This window comes from Eptesicus fuscus, chromosome 14 (genome assembly GCF_027574615.1).
Source record: "Eptesicus fuscus isolate TK198812 chromosome 14, DD_ASM_mEF_20220401, whole genome shotgun sequence".
Classification (NCBI taxonomy): Eukaryota; Metazoa; Chordata; class Mammalia; order Chiroptera; family Vespertilionidae; genus Eptesicus; species Eptesicus fuscus.
In genome coordinates this window covers 57,081,520-57,108,495 of record NC_072486.1, presented here as the reverse complement: position 1 = coordinate 57,108,495, position 26,976 = coordinate 57,081,520, and the positions used below count along the sequence as shown (strand labels likewise).

Genomic DNA, 26,976 nt, shown 5'->3' with positions numbered 1-26,976 from the left:
TCCAATTATTTGTATCTTCAATTTCTTTCTTCAATGTCTTATAGTTTTCCAAGTACAGTTTTTCACCTCCTCCTTAAATTTATTCTATTTTGATGCAATTGTAAATTGGATTATTTTCTTAATTTCCCTTGTTGGTATTTTTTATTGGTCTATAAAAATGCAACCGATTTGTGAATATTAATTTTGTACCTTGCTATTTGACTGAATTCATTTATTAGTTCTAATAATTTTTTTTGGTGGATTCTTTAGGGTTATCTATAGCATGGGTGGGAAACGTCTGGCCCATGGGCCATTTAAAGGCCGAGAAATCATATGGTCTGGCCCTGCCAAGGCATTAGGGGTGAGTTAATTAAATGTTTGACCAAATATAGCAAGCTAATATTTAAGTGGATAATTTTGTATAGCCCTCAAATTATATTATAAATATCCAAATGGACCTTGGAAGAAAAAAGGTTCCCTGCCTCTGATATATAGTATCCCAACAATTCCATTTTGGGATATATACCCAAAGCAATTAAATTCTAAATCTCGAAAAGATCTGATCTACATTCCCATGTTTATTGTAGCATTATTCACAATAGCCAAGACATGGAAACAACCTAAATGCTTATCAATTTACAAATAGATAAAAGAAAATGTGGGGAACAGGTGGAACAAAAGTAGATTTACAGTTGTAAATATGAGAAAGTTTATTCTTATATTATTATTTATTAATGATTGTATTTTTTATACAAACGACTGTAGACCTACTTTTGCCCCATCCTGTATACAGACAATGTAACATTATTCAGCCTTAAAAAAGAAGGAAATCCTGCCATATGAGACAACATAGACCTTGGCGGAATTATGCTAAGTGAAATGAGCCAGACACACAAAAAATGCATGATCTCACTTATATGTGAAATCTAAATTACAGTAGTCCCCTCCTTACCCATGGTTTTGCTTTCTGAGGTTTCAGTTACCTGCAATCAACTGTGGTCTGAAAATGTTAAATGAAAAATTCCAGAAATAAACAATTTATACGTTTTAAATTGTGCACTCTTCTGAGTAGCTGATGACATCTCACCCTGTCCTGCTTGGGGCTATAAATCATCTCTCCACCGTACACACACTCTTGCCTGTTAGTCACTTAGTAGTAATCCCAGTTATCAAGTCAATTGTCATGGTATCATAGTACTTGTGTTTAAGTCACCCTCATTATCCTATCTAATAATAGAGTAATATGCAAATTAGGCGTCACTCCACGACAAAATGGCGGCCCCCATACCCACAAGATGGCGGCGCCCAGTCCCCCCAGCCCCGCTGCTGGAGTGTCTGGCCTGTCCCACCAGCAAACAGAGCACTGAGAGCAGGGCATGGTGGCTTCCTTAGTGCTGCAGCAGCGGGAAGCCGCCAGGCCTGCACACACAGAGCCGGCGGAGGAGCAGGGCCTGGGGTCTTCCCGTTGGTCGCCGCGGCGACCGGGAGGACGCCAGGCCCTGCGCACATGGAGCCGGCAGGCTATCGGGAAGACTCCAGTGCCAGCAGAGCAGGGCATGGCGGCTTCCTGATCTCGGCAGCCAGGAAGCCACCAGGCCCTGCATGCCAGGCATGGCGGCTTCCTTAGTGGGGCAGTGGCAGGGAAGTCCCCAGACATGGCAGACAGAGCCCAGACAGCAGGGCTTGGGGGCTTCCTTAGTGGGCAGTGGCGGTGGGAACACCCCCAGGCCCCGCAGACAGAGCCTGGACAACAGGGCATGGGGGCTTCCTTAGTGTGTCCATGTCTGGGAAGCCCCCAGGCCCGGCAGACAGAGCACACTGCAGGGCATTGGGGCTTCCTTCACATGGCACATGGTGGCAGCAGGCAGAGAGCGACAGCAGGGCATGGGGACTTCATCTTCATGGCTGCAGAGAAACCTCCAGGCCCTGCAGAGAGCAGAGAACCATGGGGAGTGGGCCTAAGCCATCAGTAGGATATCCTCTGAGAGCTCCTGGATTGTAGAGGGTGCAGGTTGGGCTGAGGGACCCCGTGCACGAATTTCGTGCACCGGGCCTCTAGTACTTAATAATGTCCCCAAAGCCATTCACATAACTTTTATTACAGCATATTGTCAACATTTTTCTATTTCATTTTTTAAAAGTATTACATAAATTAGCTGAGATCTGAGTACCTTCAAGCCTGCTGAAATTGGACTGGCGAATCATGAGCAGGGCGACATAGCTGGACTTGGGAACACCCACAAGGGACATACAGAAACATGGAACATTAGACGTCAGGAAGGGACATATAAGAAATTTTCAGACTTGTTAGTAAAACCTTAGAAAAAGATAGCTTCTTAAAAAAATGATGTTAATTATCTAGTGTATCCTCAAAACCGGCATCCTCTGGCTAGGAATCGTCTTTGCATACTTTCCTTTGTGTGAGAGATGAGTGTTGCCCGACATGTGAGCCAGCATTCTACCCCAGCCCAGTAAATGAGACGCCCCTTGCGGCTGCCGCTGCGGAATGCAATGCGTAGATGTTGCTAGGGTGGCAAGACAAGCCTTCATTTGCTGCTTTTTATAGCTGTGCTTCAGGATATGCCACAATGGCTCAGCGACCTGCACCCCACCCCATGGGCAGCATTTCCTCAGAGAACCATTGTGACTGTGATCTTTGTCTTTCCTTCATTGATTGTGGTTTGCAGTATCAGTAGTATTTAGGCTCCTTGGCCAATATTTAGGTACAATTACACTTAGGCCCCACGGTCCTAACGGCAGCAATCCTTTAGCCAGGCGTCACTGAAACAAAGCTTATCTCACACTTGACTGTATAATGGTTTAGAACAAATACAGTGAACATTTACCATGTGTCAGGTACTATTAAAGCTGCTGATAAATTTTCTCAATCAGTGATTATATTTCAATGAAGTAAAAGCTTTGGGGAAAAAAATCCTAATACTGATGTGCGATGATCTGGCTGGCATTTGGGACAGAGTTGACCTGAAACTTTATATACTTGGCACGAGGTTGCACCCACTGCAGTGGAGAATCCATAGTCACAGCACTGACGCCAGCGCAGGGCAGTGGGGTGGAGAGAGAAGCCTTTGGCCTCCCAGAGGGGTCTCTCCTGCTGCCGGACTGGCAAGCAGAAGCCAGAGGGATGCCATTAAGTGGCTGTAGCAATCCAAGTGGCCTGCTCTTGGGGGAAAACCCCAAAAGTCTGAGGTCAGGATTGATTCCAAAGAACTGACATGTAGCCTTATTCAAATTCCTAAGAGCTTTAATAAGAGAAACTTACGTACATGGGCAAAGGGCAAAGCAGCTGCATCCAGTGATGGCGGGCAGGAAGAATCCACACCCCTCCCTGTACAGGCCCCTTTTTAAAGGGGAAAATAGGGGTTAATAGCAAAACCAGACAGCAGGTAGTCAGTCGTGTTGACCTCCTGAGAGAACAATGTATCACTATGTGAAAAGTTAACATCAGGCCGTTATTACACTCTGTACCTTCATTAATCTCCTTCCTGAGGGCATGACGTTTGCCCTTTTGGGTGGCATTCTGATTTGGGGTAGTTAGCCAAGAGTGAGGATACAGAGTTAAACAGTCACAAAAAAGTTCATCTCCCATGGGGCCGTGGCTGCTGGAGCCATATTGCATCTCTAAAGTGAGTTCCCCTGCACCTGCCACGTGGCAAGCCTGAGAGGAGACTCATGGCGCTTCTCCCCAAATTCCTGATGTTCCCCTCACCCTCCTTTGGAATTCAAGGAGCGGACTTGGGCAGGGCCTAAATGTCAGGAATTCAGCCGTGCGTGGGGGCTGTAACCCTGGACTATGGAAATACTGTCCACAGCACGTGAGAGGACATCCTACAGAGAAAAAGCCCTAAGAAAAGTGAGGGGTTATTCTCACCAGTGTTCAATCTTTGGACCCACTGTTACATCTTACCCTGACTTCTTTTGCCCTGAACATAACTTTGAATATCATCTTGAGATTTTCTTGGGCGTCTAGAGCTCAGGACTTGGCCAGAGTTTTGCCGTCTCCCAGGTTAAAGGATTCCATTTACTTTCTAGGAAGCTAGCCTTGATGTTGTATTCAAAGGCTTTTTGACTATTGGTTTCTCCCTTTCTGATCTGTACACTGGTCCTCCAACTTGGGCGTACATCAGAATCACCTGGAGGGCTTGTTACAACAGACTGCTGGACCCAGCCCCATAGTTTGGGTAGGACTGGGCTGGGCATTTCTATCAAGTTCTCAGTTTATGGTGATATTATTAGTCCAGGGACCATCTTTTGAGAATCACTGGCAATGCAGGAGGAAAGGAACAAAATCTTGTAACAGTCTGATACATTGTGCCATGTGAAAGTCCTGTGATAGCTGCTCTCTAATCACCCATTTCGCAGTAACTCACCCTCAACTCTTTCTTCCCTATAGATGTACTTTCCATCAGCAGATACTGGTCTTCTCTTCAATTATATAAGGGGGCTCTGTCCCCTTTAACACATATTTAGCCAGACTTAAATACTTTTATAGACCTCAATTCTTAAAACGAGAACTTCAGTGCTTATAACCTTTTCTGTGGACACTCCCACCTACAACCACACATACTACCTGTGTGTATTCTTCTGTCGACCACATGAAAGTTCTGAAAGACAGCTTTTGCTGTGTTTTAGCACCTGTACATATTTTTGGACCATTTCAAAGTAAACTACACAATAGCCTTGGTGTATCAACAAGATTACAATAGAATCACAAATTTTACCTACAATCATGTTCAGTTTTGAGGTTTAAAGTTAAATCAGAACATTTATACTGAAGAATATACCCTATAAAAGTGCTCAGGGTCAAGTGAGTTTGGAAAAAATGGAGACCCTTCAAGGACGGTGCAGCAACTTATATGAGCACATGAAAGATCCATCAACTTTAACACTTATTTAGACCCTGGTGACCCAGGCTGTGCTGGCTGCCTTGTCCCTTGTAATGGACCCCACATTTATAGAAAAACCATTTGTATCAGGAGACTGACACAAAAGCAAAACTTCCCAATGAGCAGCCAGCTTATTTCAATTAAATCGTTCCTATGTCTTATTTTTCTTTCCACTTATTTTTCCCCCTAGAAATGTGATTCAGGGAGAAAATTTAGATTAATTACATGTTTAAGTTGATCAAAGTACTGGTCCAGTTGTGGAGAAGACTGGAAAAGGGAGGCGATAGTAACTGAGGGTGAAAAATGCTGCCAACATATTAGCTGTAGCACAATTCAAGTTTATTCCATTTGTTCTTGCAACACAAAACTTAAACACAGTATTAGTTAGCATTCTGATGTACATGAACTAGGATAATATGAGAAACCCAATTGTGTCAAAAGTATTACATTGTGGAAAAAATGAACTCAAATATATCAAAATGCACAAAGCATTAGTCTTCCTCTATTACTGCTTAGAAAGATATGATTGTTTCTCCATTTACAAAATAGAATCAGGACAATTTCAATTTTTTAAATTTTGCATGCAAAACACTGCAACTGCTTATGTAGGAGGGCACTCTCACCAGCTTCTATACACAATCGAGTATGCAATATTGCATGGAAGAAAACAGCTTAATTGAAGTGTTAGGGAGAAAAATCATATAGGTACTTACTGGTTTGAACTCCATTATTTGGGAGAAAGAATCAATGAATAAAGGGGCTACTTGCTTGCAGCTTCCACACACTGACCCACCTACCTCCCCTTCATGCCCCACTGGGTTTAGAAGGTGAGCTATGCATAGAAGAACTACTTGGTTTACTCAGGTGCTGTATCTGAACTGTAAGTCTATAGATAACCAGTCTGAAGCTGCAAGGGGGAATTTGTTAGTATACTAATAGCATAGTAAACACTCAGGTGTTTTTATACACCTGTTTTTAATTGCTATAGTGCATACGAAATGACTGACTTAATACAAAACTACAGAACATGCAAGGTTTTTGCTGAGATGTTAAATATTAAGTGGAGAAAAAAAACTTACTTAACCTTTCACTAATGTATGTAGTACCAAAAAGCAGACATGGTTTTAACTTCCTTTACTCAAAATATGAACATTAAGTGTTGTGAATTTTTCTGCCAAGTGGTTCAGAAATACATTATAAATAACCTAGTTTAAAAAAAAATTGTAAACCATCTTGGCCAGTCTATTCTATGTTTACATGTTATTTTCTCAAGCAACCGCTTCATAATTATGGGGTTTACAAAATGGCTGGGAAAGAAGGCGAAGCAGCCTCCACTGCATCACAGGGAACACAGGGCAAACTGTACAAAAAGTCACCTGGCTTCTACACCAGTGACTGTGGGAAGCAGACCAGGTTCAGGAATGATAGGACAGTGCACTCTCTGCAATAGCCAACTAGAACACAACACTGAGGATGTAAAGGTAAAACTGTGGAGAGGGTAATCCAAGCCTTTTAGATCACATTATGCCAAGAGGTGAAAACAAAGATTTCAAAACACCTTGTGATGGTTCAAGACTGATAGAGTGCCCTCCATCTCCAATGAGGATGGCTCCAGGTTTCAGTTCAGTGGTATCATAAAGTACTGATTACTGACTTTGACTCTGACTCTTAACAGGCTGCATTAAGGCAGCAGAATTAGCCAAATGTATCAAAGTATTTAAGCCACCATTTTGTGATTGTTTTCTTAGATGAAGAAAAATTACAGGGTTAGGCTAGTTTTAAGTGAAAAAAGCCACAGGATAAAAAAGGGTTCATGGGGAAAAGTGTACATGTACGTATACACACACACACACACACACACACACACACACACACACACACTCACTCCACACACTAACCAATCAGCAACTGATCAATAAGACTTGTTATTAGCCAGGCTGATGGTTCTTTGATAGTTTAACTCTGCTGTCGAATGCTACATTGCCTTAAAAAAAAAATCCATAATTCTTTATTTTCCACAATCTGAATACTAGTCCCTAACCCCGTTTTTAAAAATTTGAGGTACATTTAGTTATTGCATGACATGGCTAAGGAAAAATCCTAATATTCTTAGTAAGCTTAGATGGGTGGCAGGTCAAAGGAATCTTAAATTTTGCTATTGTGCATTTAAAATATTAAGAGTATATGCTTTAATTAGTCATACTGCTCAAGAAATAAACATTTGAAAATGTGTCTAAACATTTTCTGCAGGTCATAATTATCATCTTAGGGCTATATTTAAGGGCACAGAGTACATTTTGAAAGTGTCACATTTTCTATGATGCATGATTTAAAAAGAATAAAAAATATACTGTGCAGGTGGGCTGGCATATGTTCAGCAGAAGTTTATCAACAGCTGGGGGAACCTGGTAATAAGCATATTTTTGAAGAGATGGGGGTTAAATTTGTCCAAATAGTAAATCTCACCCCTGTGATAGCTTTGGTGCAATAAGTAATCGGCATCCAAGATGGGTCAAAGAGACATTCCAACAATGTTCCTTGTTCTCCACACATAACCGGGGTCAATCCATTCAAATAGCAAATGAAGAAAACTATAGGTACAAAGACAACTGTCTCTCTTTGTATGATACTAACAGGCTTATGGCTATGATTCTAGTTTTACATCCCCTTTTACTACCAGCAAAGTTTAAAAGTGTTTCAATGTTATAAGTATTTGAATCTAGAGGAGAAAAATTTATGCCTACTGGAATGGTTTCTCCTATAGACTTCCAAAATTTAAGATTTTATAAATAAAACTAGTCAGTTTTACCTAAAGATACATGAAATCCATGTGAAAGGGGAGAGGAAATCCAAAGTTCAGGCATCTAGCAATTTAGGTGCGCCCCACCTCACCTTCACTGAGCTTTCGCGTAAAGCTGAAGTCACTGAGGGAAGATTTGGTCACCAACCACAGGCAGCGCTCTTCACTACACCAGGAGATTCCCCAGAGTGCACCTTAAGGCAGAAGGCTAGAGCTAATTGCTTATCTCAGCACCCTAAGTTTACATCACAGCAGCCACTACTGCTCGCACAGTTAGGGCTACCAATTATGTAGAGTTGGCCTTTGTATAATCAGACCCTCGACACAATCTAATGAATGAATTAGCTAGGGAGCTGAGAAGGTCAAATGTTACGGTATGTGTCTTTGCTCTCCCTTGGGTATAAACTGTGTATTTTTGGAAATGGAAAAGAGGCCGACTTGATCAGGAGGCTTTGTAAAAGCCTGATTGTAGTTTTTGCCTCTCCTCCAAAACATTGTTTTTGTTTTTTGTTTTCTGGTAGTCTGATTTGTTATGAATTTCTCTCTCCCCTCACCCCTCCTAAAGTATTTAGCTGAAGAAGCTGGCAGATAGAGAGTGACAGACAGACAGGCAGCAGTGTGAGGCCACAGGAGAGTCATTCTTCCAGAGCTGTCAGCCCATCCGTCCATCACTGAAGTAGGGCTTTGATTGCCTGGTTGTCAGTGGCTTCCAAAGCAGTTAGTCCATCTGGGCCTTTCACAGTCTTATCAGCACCCTGGAAAAGAATGGGAAAAGCCTTTATCATTAAATGAGCCCACAACTGAGAGAAGACAACGAGACTAGATTACTCGGCATCCGCTAGTGTTTACACCTAGAATTAAATTCTCTTACTTAAACAGAGTTCATCCTATTGAAGAAAAAACCCTAAACACTTGGCAAAGTTATAAAAATGTCAGATTATTTTTCAGGCACTAGAAATTGTAAACTACACACAACTTGCCAATAACATTGGCAACGACTGGCTTTTATTTATACTAGCATGTATTTTACCAATTAATTAACCTTTAAAAATTAATACCCCTAGGTGTAGTGTAAAATATCTAGCTAAAAAAGAAAGTGTCATGGTGACGAAATTATTTTCCCCCTCTCTGCAACTTTTTGGAGCATACCTAAGTGTTATACACATTATTTCTGAAAATCTGGGGCTTACAAAACTTTTATTTTTGACAGAGTCCTAAAGAACACGTGTAATACTGGTCATTATTCTTATAAACACTTAGCAGTGAGTGGCTGGGATGTGGCTAGGAAAGGGGCTCTGGGATGCACTCTGGGGATGAAATGCTCTCCAGCCTGCCTCAACGCTTCTGGAAGCTGCTGTTCTGGATCATTTACTTGCAACACGGTATTTTAGGTTTGGGTATGCAGACCTATACCTCTGTGTCCACCCACTGTTGTAAATCTGTCTTCCTTTACTAGAATTAAAGTTCCATGGGAGTAGGAACTGTGTGTTTTACTCACCACCGTGTCCCCAGTGCCTAGGAATGTGCCTAGTGCATGGTAGGTGAATTTGCTCCCTGAGCCTCTTTAACTACCAGAGACAGCATTATTCTCCCACTGAGGGTTCTCTTTGCTAGTTCCACCCAACCAGAATTCAGTCACCGAATAGTCTCTAGTGTCCTTGCCAAATCTCATTATTTGTTCCTAAGGCCTAGCCTACAGAGCTGACTATACTTGGCATAGGTGGTTCTTTTAAAGACCAACTCTAGTCAAACTCACCAGTCTCTTCACCCATTAATCTTTCTATGCTTTAATCCTATGGAATTTCTCACCATTCCTGAACATACCATGTGCAATGCCTTTATACATGCTGGTTCCCAAATGGAATGTTTTACCCCTTTTCCCTGGCAAATCCATTCAATCACTCAACAAATATTTGCTGAATGTTTGATGTGTAGACATTTTAAGGGGCTGGAGAATCAAAGAAAAACAAGACAACCTGCCAGCCTGGCTGGTGTGGGAGACAGACAAATCAACCAGTATGAATCAGTGGGATGAGAACAATAATGGCGTTATGCATCATGATGAATGGCCTGTAACGCAGAATGGGATGTGAGAGGGTGTAACAAAGAAAATCCTTCTGGATGAGGCAATGCCTGCACTGAGTCTTGATGAGTAAGTACAAGATGATTAGGTAAATCAGGAAGGAGATGACGACAAATTCTAGGAAGTGTGAAATTATTACAAAGTCCTCTTCAATATGATCTTAAAAGTCTCTATTTCCTCACTTTCTAATTCAATAACTGCTTTATGGAACTCATAGTTAAGTGGGAGAGAAACCTGTAAGAATTTCAATGTGGTAAATCCTCCAACATAGGTTAAATGCAATAATTGGGATCACTGTATTCAAAACAAATTCTTCATTTTGATAGTTTTTATGACTAGCACTGTAAACTATAATTCTACATTAACACAAAGTTAAATATTACAGTGAACACCTGTTGCTTTTTCAGCTTCCAGAGTTCATTTCCCTTCTTTTGATAACTGCATCCTAATTTCATTTTGGGGAATCATTTGTCCCATTGTGTGGACTCCTGGGAACATAACTCAAGGTGCTATGTACTTTGCTTGCCAAAGAATAATTTGACTCAAGCATCCACTTCAGGATTCTGAATATTGACTGGAGAGATCAAAGGAGAGAACAAGAAGTTGTGAGCTCCTCTGTTTATTTCTGTGGCATCACCCAGAGGAGACAGTCGAGAAGTTTCTGCTCTCGAGTCCTACAGCTGTCATACCTCTGGCCTCTTCTGAGCCTGATGCTCCAGCTTTCCTGTTGGTTCTATGACTAGTCCAATATCTTCAAAATTCTTTCTACTTGTTAGTCAATTTCTGCTATCTGCAACCCCCAAAATCTAGCTTACAAAGTATTTTTTAAATTTATATAAATCATAATTACAATACAAACTCACAACAGAACTCAGATTACAGCGAACAACAACTCATTTTTCAATTACAGTTAACATTCAATATTATTTTATATTAGTTTCAGGTGTACAGCATAGTGGGGTAGATAATCATATAATTTATGAAGGGGAACCCCCCCCCCCATATTTCAAGTACCCACTTAACACTAGGCTTAGTTATTACAATATTAGATTCTATTCCATATACGGTACTTTACATCCCCATTACTATTCTGTAACTAGCAACTACACTTCTTAATCCTTTCACCTTTTTCACCAAGCCCCACAACCCCCTTCCTTCTGGCAACCATCAGTTCGATTTCTGATTTGTTCATTGAGATTCCACATACAAGTGAAATCATAATAGTATTTATCTTTCTCTGACTTATCTCACCAAGCATAATACCCTGCAGGTCCATCCATGCTATTGCAAAAGGTAAAATTTCTTTCTTTATGGGCAAGTAAATTTCCAATGTATATGTGTACCACCACTTTTTTTATCCACCTGTGTATCGATAGGCACTTTCCATACCTTGTCTATTGTACATAATGAATGCTGCAATGAACATAGTGTGCATATATCCCTTCAAATTAATGTGTTGGGTTTTTCCGGATATACACCCAGAAATGGAATTGCTGGGTCATAAGGCAGTTCCTTTTTAATTTTTTGAGAACTTCCATCGTGTTTTCCAGTGTCTGCACCAATCTGCATTCCAACAGTGCATGAGTTCCCTTTCCTCCACATCCTCCTTATCCTTGTTTGATAATTTATTGATGACAGCCATTCTGACAGGAGTGAGAAAATATTTTGTGGTTTTAATTTGCATTTCCCTGATTAGTGATGTTGAACATCTTTCATATGTCTATTGGCCATCTGTATGTCCTCTGCCCATTTTTGAGTCAGATTTTTTTTTTTTTGGTGTTAAATTGTATGAGTTTCTTACATATTTTGGATATTAACCCCTTACTGGATGTATCATTTACGAATATCTTCCCCTATTCAATAGTTGCCTTTTAATTTTGTCATAGAACTAGATGGTTAATAGTTTCCTTGTTGTGCAAAAACTTTTTAGTTTGATGTAGTCCCATTTGATTATTTTTTTCTTGCCAAAGGAGACATATCCAACACATTATTACTAAGAGCAATGTTAAGAGTTTATTGCTTATGTTTTCTTCTAGGGAGTTCTATGGTTTTGAGTCTTAAATTTAAGTCTTTAAATCACCTTTTTTATTCTTGTATATGGCAAGAAAATGATCCAGTGTCATATTTTTTATGTGTCTGTCCAATTTTTCCAATACCACTTAACGAAGAGACTGTCTTTATTCCATTCTATATCCTTGCCTCCTCTGTCACAGATCCATTGACAATATAGATGTGGGTTTTTTTCTTGGCTCTCTATTCTATTTCATTGATTTGATTTATGTGTTTGTTTTTATGCCAGCACCATGCTGTTTTAATTACTATAGCCTTGTAGTATAGTTTGCTGTCAGGTAGTGTGATTCCTCCAACTTTGTTCTTTCTCCATTGCTTTGACTATTTGAGGTCTTTTGTGGTTCCATGTACATTTTAGGATTGTTTTAGCTATTTGAATAATGTCATTGGTATTTTGATGGGGATTGCATTGAATCTGTATATTGCTTTGGGTAGTATGGATATTTTAACGATGTTAATCATTCCTATTCAAGAGCATGGTATATGCTTCCATTTATTTGTATCCCCTTCAATTACTTTCTTCAGTTTTATAGTTTTCTGAGTACAATTCTTTCAACTCCTTGGTAAAATTTATTCCTAGGTATTTTATTCTTTAATGCAATTGTAAATGGGATTGCTTTCTTAATTTCTGACAGTTTATTGGTGTATAAAAATGCAACCAATTTCTGCATATTAATTTTGTATTCTACTTTACTGAATTCATTTATTAGTTCTAATAGTTTTTTTTTTTTTTAATTCCTCACCTGAGGATATTTTTTTCCATTGATATTTAGAAAGAGTGGAAGGGAGGCAAAGAGGGGGGAGAGAGTTCTAATAGTTTTTATGTGTGGATTCTTTAGGGTTCTATATAGTATTATATAATCTGCAAATAATTGTTTTTTCTTCTCTTCCAATGTGAATGTATTTTCTTTTTGTCTGTTTACTGTGGCTAGGACTTCCAATACCAAATTGAATGTAAGTGGTGAAAATGAACATCCTTATCTTGTTCCTGATAAGGAAAACACTTTAGCTTTTCACCATAAAGTATAATGTTAGCTGTGGACTTTTCATATATGGCCTTTATTATGTTGAAGTATGTTCCTTCTATCCCCACTTTGCTGACAGGTTTTTATTATAAATCGATGCTGGATGTTGTCAAATGCTTTTTCTGCATCTATGGATATGATTTTCATCCTTCATTTGTTTATGTGGTATATCATGTTAATAGTTTTGTGGATATTGAACCAACCTTGAATAAATCCTACTTGGTCATGGTGTAATATCTTTTTAATGTATTGAGGAATTCAGTTTGCTAATATTTTGTTGAGTATTTTTACATCTATATTCATCAGGGATATTGGCCTATAATTTTCTTTTTTTGTAGTGTCTTTGTCTGGTTTTGGTATCAAGGTAAAGCTCGCCTTGTAACATAAGTTTGGGAGTCTTCCCTCTTCAAATTTTTGTAGTAGTATGGGCAGAATATGTGTTAATTCTTCTTTGAATGTTTGGTAAAAGTTAAAGCCATCTGACCTAGCACTTTTGTTTGTTGTGAGTTTTTTTGATAACAGACTCAATTTTGTTAGCAGTTATGGTCTGTTCAGAATGTCTCTTCCTGATTTATTTATGTTTCTTCCTGGAAGTATGTATATTTCTGGGAACTTGTCAATTTCTTTCATGTTGTCTAATCCAGCGGTCGTCAACCTTACGGACCTCACGGACCACCAGTTGGTGACCGCTGGTCTAATTTATAGGCATATAATTGTATTTCCTTATAATACTTTGTCTATCATGGTGTTGGTTGTCATATCTTTTTCATTTCTGATTCTATTTGTTGGGGCATTCTTTTTTTCTTCTTGATTAATCTGGCTAAAAGTTGACCAATTTTGTTTATATTTTCAAAGAACCAGGTTTTCATTAATCTTTTCTATTTTTTTGGCCTCTATTTTGTTTCTGTTCTGATCTTTATTATTCCCTTTTTTCTACTCACTTTGGGTATCACTTATTTTTCTATTTTCTAATTCCATCAGGTATGAGGTTAAATAGTCTATTTGAGATTTCTGTTGTTTCTTGAGGTAGGCCTACATTGCTAAATTTCCCCGTTAGAATGCTTTCACTGTGTCCCACAGCTTTGGGGTCATTATGTTTTCATTTTCACTTTTCTCAAGAACTGAAAACAGTTCTTCCTTGATCTCATTAACCCACTCATTGTTCAGTGACATGTTGTTTAGCCTCCATGTCATTGTGTTTTTCAGTTTTCTTCTTGTAATTGAGTTCTAGTTTCATATCATTATGATTGGAGAAGATGCTTGGTATGATTCCAATATTCTTAAATTAAGACTTGTTTTCTGGCCTAATGTGGTTTATCCTGGGAAATGTTCCATGTGCACTTGAAAAGAATGTATATTCAGAGGCTTTTAGGTGAAATGTCCTAAAAATATCAATTAAGTCATTCTGATCGGATATGTCATTAATACCACTGTTCCCTTGATTTTCTGTCTGGATGATCTATCCATTGATGTCAATGGGGTGTTAAAGTCCCTTATTATTACTACTAGTAGCCCTGCGCACGAATCTGTGCGCCAGCAGCTCTCTGCGGGGCCTGGCTGCTCTGTGCCCGCTGCCCAGAGGCCCATCTGCTGCCGGGCACGGAACGCTTGCCTCGTCCCCGTGGTGACAAAGCAAGCATTCTGCCAGGCTGCTCACACTGCCCGCTCTCAGTGGCTGCCCCCTGGGACTGGGGGACTCTGGTGGGGTTGAGAGGACTGGGCACCGCCATCTTGTGGCTATCGGTGCTGCCATCTTTGTGACAGAGTGGCAGTTAATTTGCATATTACCCTTTTATTAGATAGGATAATACATATATTTCTCCTTTATGCCTTTTAATATTTGCTTTATATACGTAGGTGCTCCTACATAAAGCAAATATTGTGTAATGTTTATGAGTTGATCCTCTTTAGATTAATCCCTTTATCATGATATACGAAATTCCTGTCTCTTGTGATAGCCCTTGTTTTAAAGTCTATTTTGTCTTTAATACAAGTATTGCTATCCCAGCTATTTTTTCTTTTCCATTTGCATAATATATCCTTTTCTATCCCTTTACTTTCAGTCTGCGTGTCTTTCAATCTGAAGTGGGTCTCTTGTAGGCAGCTCATATACTTTCATTAAAAAAAAAATTTCCATTAAAGATAAGTATTGATAGGTATGCATTTTATTGCCATTTAATTGTTTTCTGATTGTGTAGTTCTGTGTTCCCTATTTTCTTGTATGTTGATGACTTTCTAGTGCAGTGTTTGGACTTATTTCTCTTTATTCTGATAAATTTCTTATAGGTTTTTGGTTTGTGGTTACCATGTACTTCATATTTATCAAACTATGTTTATATCAGTCTATTTTAACTTGATGGCCACTTAAGTTCAAACACATTTTTACTTACCTGCTCCATATATTTTTATCATTATTTTTTTTGTTTGTATTTCTTAATTTACTGTTATAATTACACACTTTACGACTTTTGCCTTTTAACCTTTGTACTATAGCTGGTTGAGCCACTGATTTTTACTAAGTATTTGCCTTTGTCAGTGAAAATATTTTTATTTCTATCTTTTCTTATTCATATTTTTAATCTTTTTTATTTAAATAAGTCCCTTTAGCATTTCTTGTAATGCTAGTGTGATTAATTTCTTTATACTTCTTATCTGAGAAACTGTAACTCTTTGTTGACTTTAAATGATAGATAGCCTTGCTGGGTAATCTTGGTTGTAGGTCTTTGCTTTACATTACTTTGAATATTTCATGCCAATGTCTCCTGGCCTAAATGTTTCTGTTGAGAAATCACCTGACAGTATTATGGGAGCTCCTTTGTATAAAACTAAATGCTTTTCTTTTTGAGATTCTCTCTGTCTTTAATCTTTGACATTTTAATATTAATGTGTATTGGTACGGGCCTCTTTGGATTCCTCTTATTTAGAATTCTCTGCACTTCCTGGACTTGTATGTCTAGTTCCTTCCCCAGGTTAGGGAAATTTTCACTCATTTCTTCAAATAGGTTTTCAATCCCTTACTCTCTCTTTTCCTTCTCTGGTATCCCTATGATGTGAATGTTGGAATGCTTAATGTTACCTTAGAGGTCCCTTAAACTATTCTCATTTTAAAAAATTATCCCCCTCCCCCACCCCTGTTCTGGTTGGGTGTTTTCTGCTACCTTGTCTTCCAGATCACTGATTGAATTCTTTGCTTCATCTAATCCAGCGGTCACCAACCAGTGGTCTGTGAATTTCTTCTAATGTAGTCATTTCAGTTATTGTATTCTTCATTTATACGTGGTTTTTTTTTTTAATCTTTGTTGAAATTCTGAGTTCATGTATTCTTCCTGAGTTCATTGAGCATCCTTATAATCTGTGTTTGGAACTTTGTATCTGGTAGATTGCTTGTCTCCATTTTGTTCTTTTTTGAAGTTTTGTTCTGTATTTTCATTTGGGACATGTTTCTTTGTCTCCTCATTTGGCCTGACTCCCTGTGTTGTTTCTATGTATTAGGTAGATATGCTTATTCTACTCATCTTAGCAGGTAGGTGTCCTATGGGGCCCAGTGGCAGTCTCCCTGTTCACCTGAGGCAGTTGCTCCAGGGCATCCCTTATGTGGGTGTGTGCACCCTCCTGATGTAGATGAGCCTTGATTTCTGTTGGCACATCAGTGGGTGGGATTGACTCTCAGGCTGACTGGCTGTGAGGGCTGTTGGTGACTACAGCAGACAAGCTGTTGTCTCGGGGCTGATCCCAAGGAGTGGGAGTCTTTACTGGGGTTCTGGTGCCAGGCAAATCTGCCTTTCATGTGTATGGATGTGGAGGTGGCTGGGTGGTGTTGTCTGAAGCCAGCTAGTGGGTGTACTGTTTCTGGAGCCTCTTAGGAAGAGCTCTGGTGCAGGTCAAGATCAACTGCTGTTTGTGTCCAGCTTAGGGTGACCAGTAGGAACTACAAAGTAATCTGCATATGGTTGCTGCTTGTACTTGGAGGTCCTTGGGAAAGGCTATGCTGTGTACTGAGGTGCCAGGCTTGAGACCCTTTGGTTGGCACCATGATATGAGCTGAGTCAATTCAGTTTTTCCCCCTATATCTCTGGTGCTTTTTGAACTGCTACCCTTGCAAGCTTAGGGTAAGTTTGTGAGCCACCAAATCTTTGCATGGGTCCCTCAAGAGGAAAAAATACTTGGGATTCTAGCAGCCCTCCATATCACTGTGATATGCATTCCCTGCTGGTTTTCATATCCAGATGTCATGGGGCTCCTCTTCCCAGCACTGTGCCCTAGGCTAAGGCTGGGATCCCTGCTCCTCAAGGGGGACTTCTGCAGCCCAGATACACATCCCAACTCTTAATCCCCACACGTAGGGTGTGGAACCTGCTTGTTCTGTCTCCACCCCTCCTACCAGTCCCTACATGGCTTCTTCCTTACATCCCTAGTTATAAGGCTTCTGTTTAGCTAGTCTTCAGGTGGTTCTCAATGATTGTCATTCTACAATTTAGTTGTAATTTTGATGTGGTCATGGGAGGAGGTGAGTACAGTGTTTACCTACTCTGCCATCTTGACTGGAACAGTATTACATTTGATTCTCAATTCAAATAGCAAAATCTGCACCAATGCCACTTTGAGGATTTGATAATGCTGGTGGTATTTGAGAGGGGTATTCATGTATTATCAATAAATGGCTGTATGAATTTTTTTAAATGTAGCACAGATAAAATATTGAACAAACCATGAATGCTATCAGATAAGGTGGTTTCCTACATTTTCTTAGCAAACTAACTTTTAATATTTTTTACTCTATAGCAGGGGTTGGGAATGCCCGGCCTGCAAAATTATTTGGCCTGGCCCTGCCAAGGCATTAGGAGTGAGTTAATTAAATGGTTGACCAAATATAGCAGGTTAATTTTGAAGTTGATAATTTTGTATGGCCTGTGAGTGATCTTATAAATATCCAAATGGCCCTGGGCAGAAAAGAGGTTCCCCACCCCTGCTCTATAGCAGTTGTATATAAGATGTAAACATTTTGACTTATTGTAAAAGAAAGGCACTGAGTAAACCTTTGTTCTGTATCTCACTCATTTATCTCCAAAGCAGGAGCAGTTAACTTAAGAGTGGTCTGAACCAGCTATGAGTAAATAAAATAATATGTTGTTCAATAATCAGTGGTCAACTGTGGAGAATAGTATGGACTTTCCTCAAAAAAAAAAAAAACTAAATATGGAACTCCCATTTGACCTAGTGATCTCACTTCTAGGAATATATCCCAAGAAACTAGAAACACCAATCAGAAAGGATATATGCACCCCTATGTTCATAGCAGCACAATTTACAATAGCTAAGATTTGGAAACAGCCTAAGTGCCCATCGGCAGATGAGTGGATTAAAAAACTGTAGTACATCTACACAATGGAGTACTATGCTGCTATAAAAAGGATCTCCTACCATTTGCAACAGCATGGATGGAGCTGGAGAGCATTATGCTAAGCAAAATCAGTCAGAGAAAGATAAATATCACATGATCTCATTCATTTGTGGATTATTATGAACAAAAACAGAGACAGAGAAGCATCGATCAGACTGTCAAACCTCAGAGGGAAGGTAGGGGAGGGTGGGGGTAACGGGGAAAGATCAACCAAAGGACTTGTATGCATGCATATAAGCCTAACCAATGGACACAGACACCAGGGGGGTGAGGGGACAACGGGAGGATAAGGACACATATGTAATACCTTAATCAATAAAGAAAAAAAAATTTTTAAATGGAAAAAATATAATCAGTGGTTATATATATGTATATGTGTATTTTTGTTGTAAGGTTACAGTAGACTTTCTAAGAAGAAATATTCTTTGAAGTGTGAAACGGGGCAAGAATAGAAAACAAAAAAAGCAAAGTTTCTTTTGGATTTTCCTCTCATATATAACAAATGACAATATATAATAATTTTAATATGCTGCCATTTTTTAAAAAATTTAAGAGTAAAATAAATTATGTTTTAAAACGAAAATTTCAATTAACGAGATTTTGATTTTTTCATTCTTTTCTTTTTAAAAACATTCTTGTTCTTATACAGAAAGTTGAGTGGTATGTCCTCATAAAGGATGGAATACAAACACACACTAAACACAGCTTATCTGTCTAAATTCTAAACTGTAGCAAACTTAGCATCTTTAAAACAGAGATAACTGAGGTAAACATTTAACTATTTCTTCTTGCCCCACAATATGCTACAGTGAATTATCTAGAAATGGTTTTCCCTTAGGATTAGGGAACAAGGATACTTGACTTCTTAAAATCCTTTATTATCCATTATATAAATTACAAGGCATTACATAATTTATAAGGAATTTTAGTATTAATATTATAGAAATTTTGATATACGTTAATAGTACAAGAAATGCCTAACATGGTAATATATTACATGCTACAGGGACTACTATTATTTCTCTTAGAAAATGATCTCTTTAATCATGGAAACTAGATTATGATATCAAATTATGTATGTAGCTGTGAAAAATTCATTTATTTTGGACTTATGAAAGTCCACTGGCTAATATAGTTCAAGAGCAGTATCCTCTCCAAAGATTAACTTTCTTTGAAATAACGTAACCATGCAAACCTTCTATTATTCAGGTATCTGAGGTTTTAACCAAGAAGACCAGTTCAGTAATTAACAATGAAAATTCCGTATCTTGTTTGGCTACATTAATTGATAATAAAAATTTTCAACAAATATGCACTAGCATAGTCTAGTAAAAGCATCCAGAATGATACACATTTTTACTGCTGAGGGTTAGAGTTTGAAATGCTGTGAGCTAGAAGAGGGGTCAGCAAGCTATACCCCAGATGCTTGTTTTTGTAAGTAAAGTTTTACTGGAATGCAGCCAAGCCCATTCGTTTCTGTATTGTCTATGGCAGCTTTAGAGCTACAGTGGCAAAATTATGACAGAAACCATATGGTTGCAAGATTGAGCCTAATGCTCTAAAAAAAGGTCTGCAACTTCTGAACTACAGAATATTTTATACCGCCTTTTAAGTTTTCCTTTTATTGCAAAAACTTCCCAGTTAAGATTTTCTAGGATGGAAAAAGGGAAGCTTATTGAACTTACAATTCAAAATGACATGTGCTTACACTCTACTTTTGCTTTGATAAAAACAGGCTGCTTGGCCTTTTTACTGACTGCTGTGCTGTTCGGTTGTCACTTCTCTATCATGAATGTCTGTTTCATACTCCAACTTGGGTTTCTTCTTCCTCTGCTACTGGTGAATTTCCCAAGATGCTTCTCGAGCCTGTATTTTTACTTGTTTTATCTGTCTCCTTTCCCTTTTCTCACTAGTTTTATTAATGTTTTTCACATACTCCGGATTTGGTGAAAGTACCAGGAACTTTGATCATCCTGCTTCCATCTTATACATTATTTAACAATTCTGTAGTTTAAGCTTGTAGTTTAAGCTTATTTTAAAAAACTTTAGTGCTTTGCATTTTAATATTTGTTTAGATTTATTCACATACTGATTTCTTGCCTATGTCTCACCTTTCCCTCTGGGTTTATTTTGTTTTTACCTGAAGTGCACTCAGCTCTTCACTTATTTGTTGCTCAGGGGCACTAACCACTTCGGACTTGGAGCAGCCTTGGATCAGCTTCTACCTGTTGTTAACAACTACCCTCTTGCTCATGTTAGGAAATGCTTTCTATAACCCTATCCCGCCTGCTTTCTGTTTCTCAAGGATTCATTATAATTTCTTATCTAATGAACCCCTTCTTGTGGTTCAAACCAAATATTGATTCATTCATTTTAAAAACATCTTTTCTGTGGTTGGGAGGGAGAGGATACACTGGCATGTGCTCACACCTTGAAGTGTAAGTCCTACCTGTGGTGTTCTCTACATTGCTAGCTCACCAATTAAAAATCAGCCCAAATAGCTTTTTCTACATGTTCAATTTCTCATAACTGTTTCTGACAGTAATTAAGCTCCCTGAGAAAAATGGTTTCCTTATCCATAAAATGGAGATGAATATACCTATGTATTTGGGTTGATAAAAATTAAAGGAGATTATATACACGAAGTGCTTAAAACATATTATATAGATGTTAGTTTCTTCTTTTGCTATATGGATAATCAAGAATTAAATGCTTTAAATTCTTGTGTGTGTCATAAATTTCATCTTCTACTGCATTAAATTTTAAAAATAGTCCAGTAAGTATTACATAGTTTAATTTCAGCAATCTCCTTTTTGTTTTTGTGATTTCTCTTCCCGCCCCCCATTAGTTGCAATCATACTGAGTTCTTAAATTTCTGTTTATTGTTTTGGCTTTTTTTCTATGCTACTCACATACCACCTGAATAATATACTAAGAAATGTCAATGAATCTGGTAAACTTCGTGAACTAAATACTTTTTAAATGAATTTATAATAATACATAAGTATTCTATTTTTGATAAAAAGTAGAATAGATTTCATAATACAAACATTGATTTTAATGTAAAAAAGGCACTGAAACAGCTTCATTTTAGCAGATATGGATTTTTTAGAGTACAATCAAGTTTCTAAAAAAATATACTGGTTAAGAAAACTATAGGGTATCCATTAAAGAAGCTTATGCAATAATAAAATGAAAGTAATTTTAAAAAAGCAGAACTCAATTTTACTAGGCTGCTTTTATAAAGGTTAAAAAATGTCATCTAAAACAAAACACAGCTCTATAAGGTTATAATCGATCTGCTATCAATAGAGCCATCTCTGAATGTCCCTGACTTAGCTACAAAAATCAAGGCTCAAACACAAGCAAAAGAACAAAACTGCAGGCACCAAGTAAAAGAAAAAAATAAGCTAGTTAAAGTCAGACACCTCAACTTACTACCAATAATTTAGCAACAGAGTACATATTTACAGCGATCCTTCTGGGATAACATATTAGGGTCTTCATGTAAATCAAGCCTTCCTTTTAACAATGGAACATATTTTGGCAATAAGGGATAGAGAACAATGAATGGTTCAGATCCTCTCTAGCATAAGAATAATTATGTCTTATTTTGTTTTCCCACAGGAAAGAGAGGCATATCAGAAAGAAATAGTTTGGATCCACAGTTTGAGCATGTTTAGGGGCATCTTATTTAGTAAATGACCAGAGCCTAAGGACCTAAGCTAAAAATGATCCCACGGAGGTTTTTATTTTCAGACAATTTCACCCTTGGCGGGGTAGAAAAACATCATGGAAAGAGGTAATTTCTTTTTGTTTTTATTCTGACTTATGAATTTATTTATTTTTAACTGAGATAACTAACATGTAACAACTGTATTAGTTTAATTTGATATTTGTACATATTGTGAAATGATTATTAGAGTAAGTTTAGTTACTTCTCATCCTTACAAATTTTGTGTGTGATGGCAACTTTTAAGATTTACCCTCTTAGTAACTTTCAAATATACAACAGTCTTGTTAACTGTTTCTTTTACTATACGCTTAGCAGATAAGTTGAGGCCAGGGGAATACAGCCCATTTCGAGGAAGAGAGCTTATAGGTAAAGAAATCTGATCCTGGTCCCATGGCTTAAGCACAGGGTCAGGCAGTGCCTCAACTGTAGAATTATATGCGTCAACAAGATATCCTTAAGCTTATCTGAGCTGGGGTTAGTAACTTGTAATACAAAGAGTCCAAACTAATAAAATATGGGAAATTTTATAAATCTTTCATGAACTATACATCAATATTTGTAGCCTGTGACAACCAGTTTTTAATACAGTAAAAATTATCCCCTAGGGATAAAATTATCTAGTAGTTTACAAAGGTGCTTTTTAATCTTTTCATGAATATGGGGGAAGGAAAAGACAGTGACTGGAAGTCTTTGTGAGCACATCCTACCACACATTCTGAATCTATTAGTGGCAAAAAATATTATTTCCAGTTGGTTTTAGGAGAATTAGTATGTGTATAGTAGCTAAAAATTACTGTTGATATTTACCAAAATCCCCCCAAAACTCATAAAACAACCACTACACCAGTAACTGTTTAACATGAAGCTACGGGTAAAAACCCTGAGTTTTAAAGGACCTGAATTAACTACTTTCAGAACAGTATCTTTAAAAAGTTCTCAAAGTATTATGAGACAAATGTGCTACCTTCTTTCCCAATTTTACTGAAGTTGACTTGATGAAGCATAAAATCCTCTTCAGTCTTAGTTATAATAAAAGCTATTTATTAAACACTAATGTACCAGGTATGGTGGCAAAATGCTTTTACTCATTTGATTTCTATTTCTTTCTTGCTTCTTTTAGCAGGGATTTTTAAAATACCAAATGAAATGTTATAAATAACACTTTCGAGAGTATGGCCATAAAATGATAAGCTTGGGATTAATACTAGTGCCTTATTTTATTAAGATTTGTCTCCCAATATTTGCAGGTCCTAATACAGCTAAATGGTTGCAACTGGTGCATTAATTCCTGAGGCTGGGTTTTGAACTCCATCTAAGAATTTATAATAGCAAAGACAAAACACTGGAAAACTCCAGATTTACCATGATCTCAGTAAAATCAAGAAACCAGATGACTTGGAGAACCTTTACTTAGAGAGTAAACTGCCTCTAATACTCTTCCCAGTATGTATTCTTCTCAGTACGTACTACAGAAAAAGAAGTTTACAAATTTCAATCCAGGGCCACTCAAAGTGTGGTCTGTAAACAGCTACTAGTCCACAACATTTTCTATATCGTTAACTACAATACTTATTTCAGTTAAACAGTTTGCTGTGGGAAAAGTTATTTGATTTTAGAGAGAGAAATATTGATTTTCTGTTCTACTTATTCATGCATTCATTGATTGATTCTTGTATGTGCCCAACTTCGGCACATCGGGATAATGTTCTGAGCTACCGTGCCAGAGCCATTCACAGCAACTATTCTTGATTATGGAGACTGTTGTTTTATATTCTAGCCCAAGGTTCTTACCCATTACCATTATAACAGTTTGTGGACCAGCTATTTTGGGTTATAATATTCTAGACCTCAATTTTAGATACTACTAGATTTCTGTCCCTGAGGCCAAACAAATACATTAACCAAATTCTTAGCTGAAACAGTCACACAGCAGTGGAAAAGGCAATAAAAAGTAGTAATTGACCTCACCTTCGACAGAAGCAATTTCACACAGGAAACGTGACCTTCATAGACAGCAGACAGAAGGGGAGTAATATGATGTTTATCTGGAGCCTGTGAAATAATAAAGAGATAAAACCACCTTATCCATTTTTCATTTCTTCTTTCTAGATGGAATTAGCAAACACTTGTGAATATTTTAAAGTCAATGTTTACCTATTTGCCTTTCTATCCAAAATCACTTTATAGGTACACATTTCTAGTCTCTGGAGAGCTGCAGTCGCCTCCGTGGACCACGGGTGGTCCGTGAGGTCCGAAAGGTTGGTGACAGCTGCTCTAGAGGCCCAAGCCCACAAGCAAGGTTTCTCTTTGGGAGTCAGCAAAGTGAAGTAGAGGGAACAGGCTTTGACCCCAGCTCAAATCTTGGCTCTGCCACTTACTGTGTGACTAGTTATAATCTCTCTGAGCCTTACTCCCCACTAATATAGAAATAGCCAATGAAAAGATTGCCACAGCTCAGCCAAGTGACTTAGTGTCCCCTGAAATGTGAGAAGTTCATCTCACTTGCTGTCATGGTTACTTAAAACGTTTTTCTAAAACTCTGAAATGCAGAAGCCACAAAAGGAAAGAGTCAGGAGATGGCTGCTTCTGTATGACCACTTGCTTACTGACCTCTGTCAAAAAATGCACCATATTTACTATGACTGCAGGGTCCTATGGTCCACTGGCAGATAGCATTTGCTACCTATGGGTAGTGCAACTCTCAAGTTGCATTAGAACCTGAAAAGCAGCAGCCAAGGGGAAACATCCTGATCCTCAGCTTGAAAGTCAGTTTGCTTGCTTGTTGTTTAAAATCCCAACTATACATTTCTAAGTTACAGAGATTATGGTATAATTTCAGACTGTATAACTTAAAATGAGGTTTCCACGAGAACTATTTTATACATCTATATAAAATAATTACCTAAAGCATACAACAGGAATGTTTTTTTCTAGAATGACAATGTTCTTTACATACATTAATATCTGCTCCTTTCAGCAGCAGAAATTCCAGGATTTCAAGCTGCCCACAATCTGCCGCATAATGAAGAGGTTTCCTTCCACCTTCTAGCGTCCGGTTGACATCTTCTCCCTTATAAAAGAAGCCAAAGAAAACAGTATTTATGTGGATGGTAGATTGAAGGAGGGAAGGTGCTTGATATTTTTACTTTCTTAAAGCTCTAAGAATTTCGTGAAATATTTGCATTTCTTGCAAAGTGAAGTAACCAAAAACTTGCAATTCTGCACACAGTTTGATAGTAATTCAAACCACTATTAGTCAAACTGAAAACAAGCAATAATGCTAAATGTAATGAAATAGAACAGTGCTCTATTTCTAAGAAGTTCAATCAGCATAACTTCAAGAGGTGGCCACATGAAACTGGTGAGTTCAAATACTGACTTTTTTACACATATCACATGACATGTATTTTAATTCTTCAAAGAAAGCATCACTACTTTGATGGCGTCGGCCATTATCACAGGGAATGTATTAGCTATTAAGAATTCATTTCATTCACTCATAGTCCTATTGTATGGTAAGCATTGTACACAGGGGACAATGGTGAGCGAAATTAGACATGGCTTCTTATTGCATAGAGCTTACCATCTAGTGTAATCAGGTTTAAATGTATTTCAAAATATAACTGCTATGAAGGAAAGGAACTCAGTGCTTCATGAATACTTTTCAGAAGGAATATGACAATCTTGGTGATGGACAGGAGGTGGTTAGTATAAGATGAACTTAAGGCCTCAAAAATAGTTTCCATTCATTGAGGATTAACAGAGATTCTAACAATCTACACTAATAAAAGAGAATCATGCAAATCAACCATCACTCTGCTACACCCACAAGCCACGCCCACCAGCCAATCAGGAGTGAGTATGCAAATTAGCCCAAGCAAGATGGCAGCAGCCAAGAAGCTGGAGCAAGCAGGAGGCTTGGGTTGCCCCCGGCAATAGAGGAAGCCAAGCTTCCTGCTGCCCTGGCTGGCCCTGGCCTCTGCTCAAGGCTACAAAGTTTCAATTGTAGAAGATAAATAAATCCCAGATACCCGCTTCCAGCCGGCCCTGGCCTCCGCTCAAAAAGGGGCTGGGAGCTTGGATTGCCAGGGGTGTCCCTGGCCTCCACTCCAGGATACAAAGTCTCAATTATAGAAGATAAATAAATCCCAGATACCTGCTTCCAGCCGGCCCTGGCCTCCGCTTAAGGAGGCACTGAAAAAAAAAAAAAAAAGGAGGGGCTGGGAGCCTGGATCGCCGGAGGGCATGGCCAGCCTGAAAACAGCCCTCAGCTCCTCACCCAGGCTGGCTACACCCCCATGGGGTGAGGGTCCCCACTGGGGGGCTTGGCCAGCCTGCAAACAGCCATCAGCCCCTCACCCCGTCAGTGGGGTCAGTTGGAGGTGATCAGGTCAGCAGGGGGGGGGAGGGGAGACACGGGACACAGTTTGGAGTGAGCAGGCTGGCAGGGGAGGCAGTTGGGGGCGAGCAGGCCGGCAGGCAGAGTGGTTAGGGGCAATCAGGCAGGCAGGTGAGCGGTTAGGAGCCAGTAGTCCCGGATTGCGAGAGGGATGTCCGACTGCTGATTTAGGCCCGATCCCTGTAAACAGCAGTAGGACATCCTTCGAGGAGTCCCAAATTGGAGAGGGTGCAGGCTGGGCTGAGGAACAACCCCCGCCCCCCCCCCCAACCGTGCATGAATTTCGTGCACTGGGCCTCTAGTAATAAATATAATTACCCTCTCTGCTGACCAGCTACTACAGGTTTGGCACTGTGCTACATGCATTATCTCTAATCTTTAAATAATTCTAAAAGGAGAAAAATCTCCACTTAACATATGGAAGGTCTAAAGCTGAAAGAGGTTAAGTAACTTTATAATGTGGCTCAGTAACAGAGTAGAGATCTAAACCCCCAAAACTACCACAATGCCTCCAATTCAGTATTTGCCCTCCTCCCCTTTTTAAAATATGTTTTTATTGATTTTAGAGAGAGGAAGGGA

At 38.7% G+C, this 26,976-nt stretch overlaps 1 protein-coding gene and 1 long non-coding RNA gene across 2 annotated transcripts in view; one reads left to right on the top strand and one right to left on the bottom strand.

The window, feature by feature from the left end:
* Window positions 1–5,200: 5,200 nt before the first annotated feature.
* Window positions 5,201–26,976, bottom strand: part of MTPN (myotrophin) — a 58,496-nt gene continuing 36,720 nt past the window's right edge. The window contains exons 2-4 of the mRNA XM_008150498.3: window positions 24,955–25,068; window positions 23,967–24,050; window positions 5,201–8,438 (exon numbers count right to left, since the gene is read on the bottom strand). Of these exons, the coding sequence (XP_008148720.1) occupies window positions 8,352–8,438; window positions 23,967–24,050; window positions 24,955–25,068 (285 nt within the window). The 3' untranslated portion in view covers window positions 5,201–8,351. The remainder of the gene's footprint in view (window positions 8,439–23,966; window positions 24,051–24,954; window positions 25,069–26,976) is intronic.
* LOC129151378 (uncharacterized) lies at window positions 21,983–24,999 on the top strand. Its single transcript, XR_008558066.1, has 3 exons — window positions 21,983–22,064; window positions 23,246–23,441; window positions 24,976–24,999. It is a non-coding gene; the product is annotated as an uncharacterized LOC129151378 (long non-coding RNA).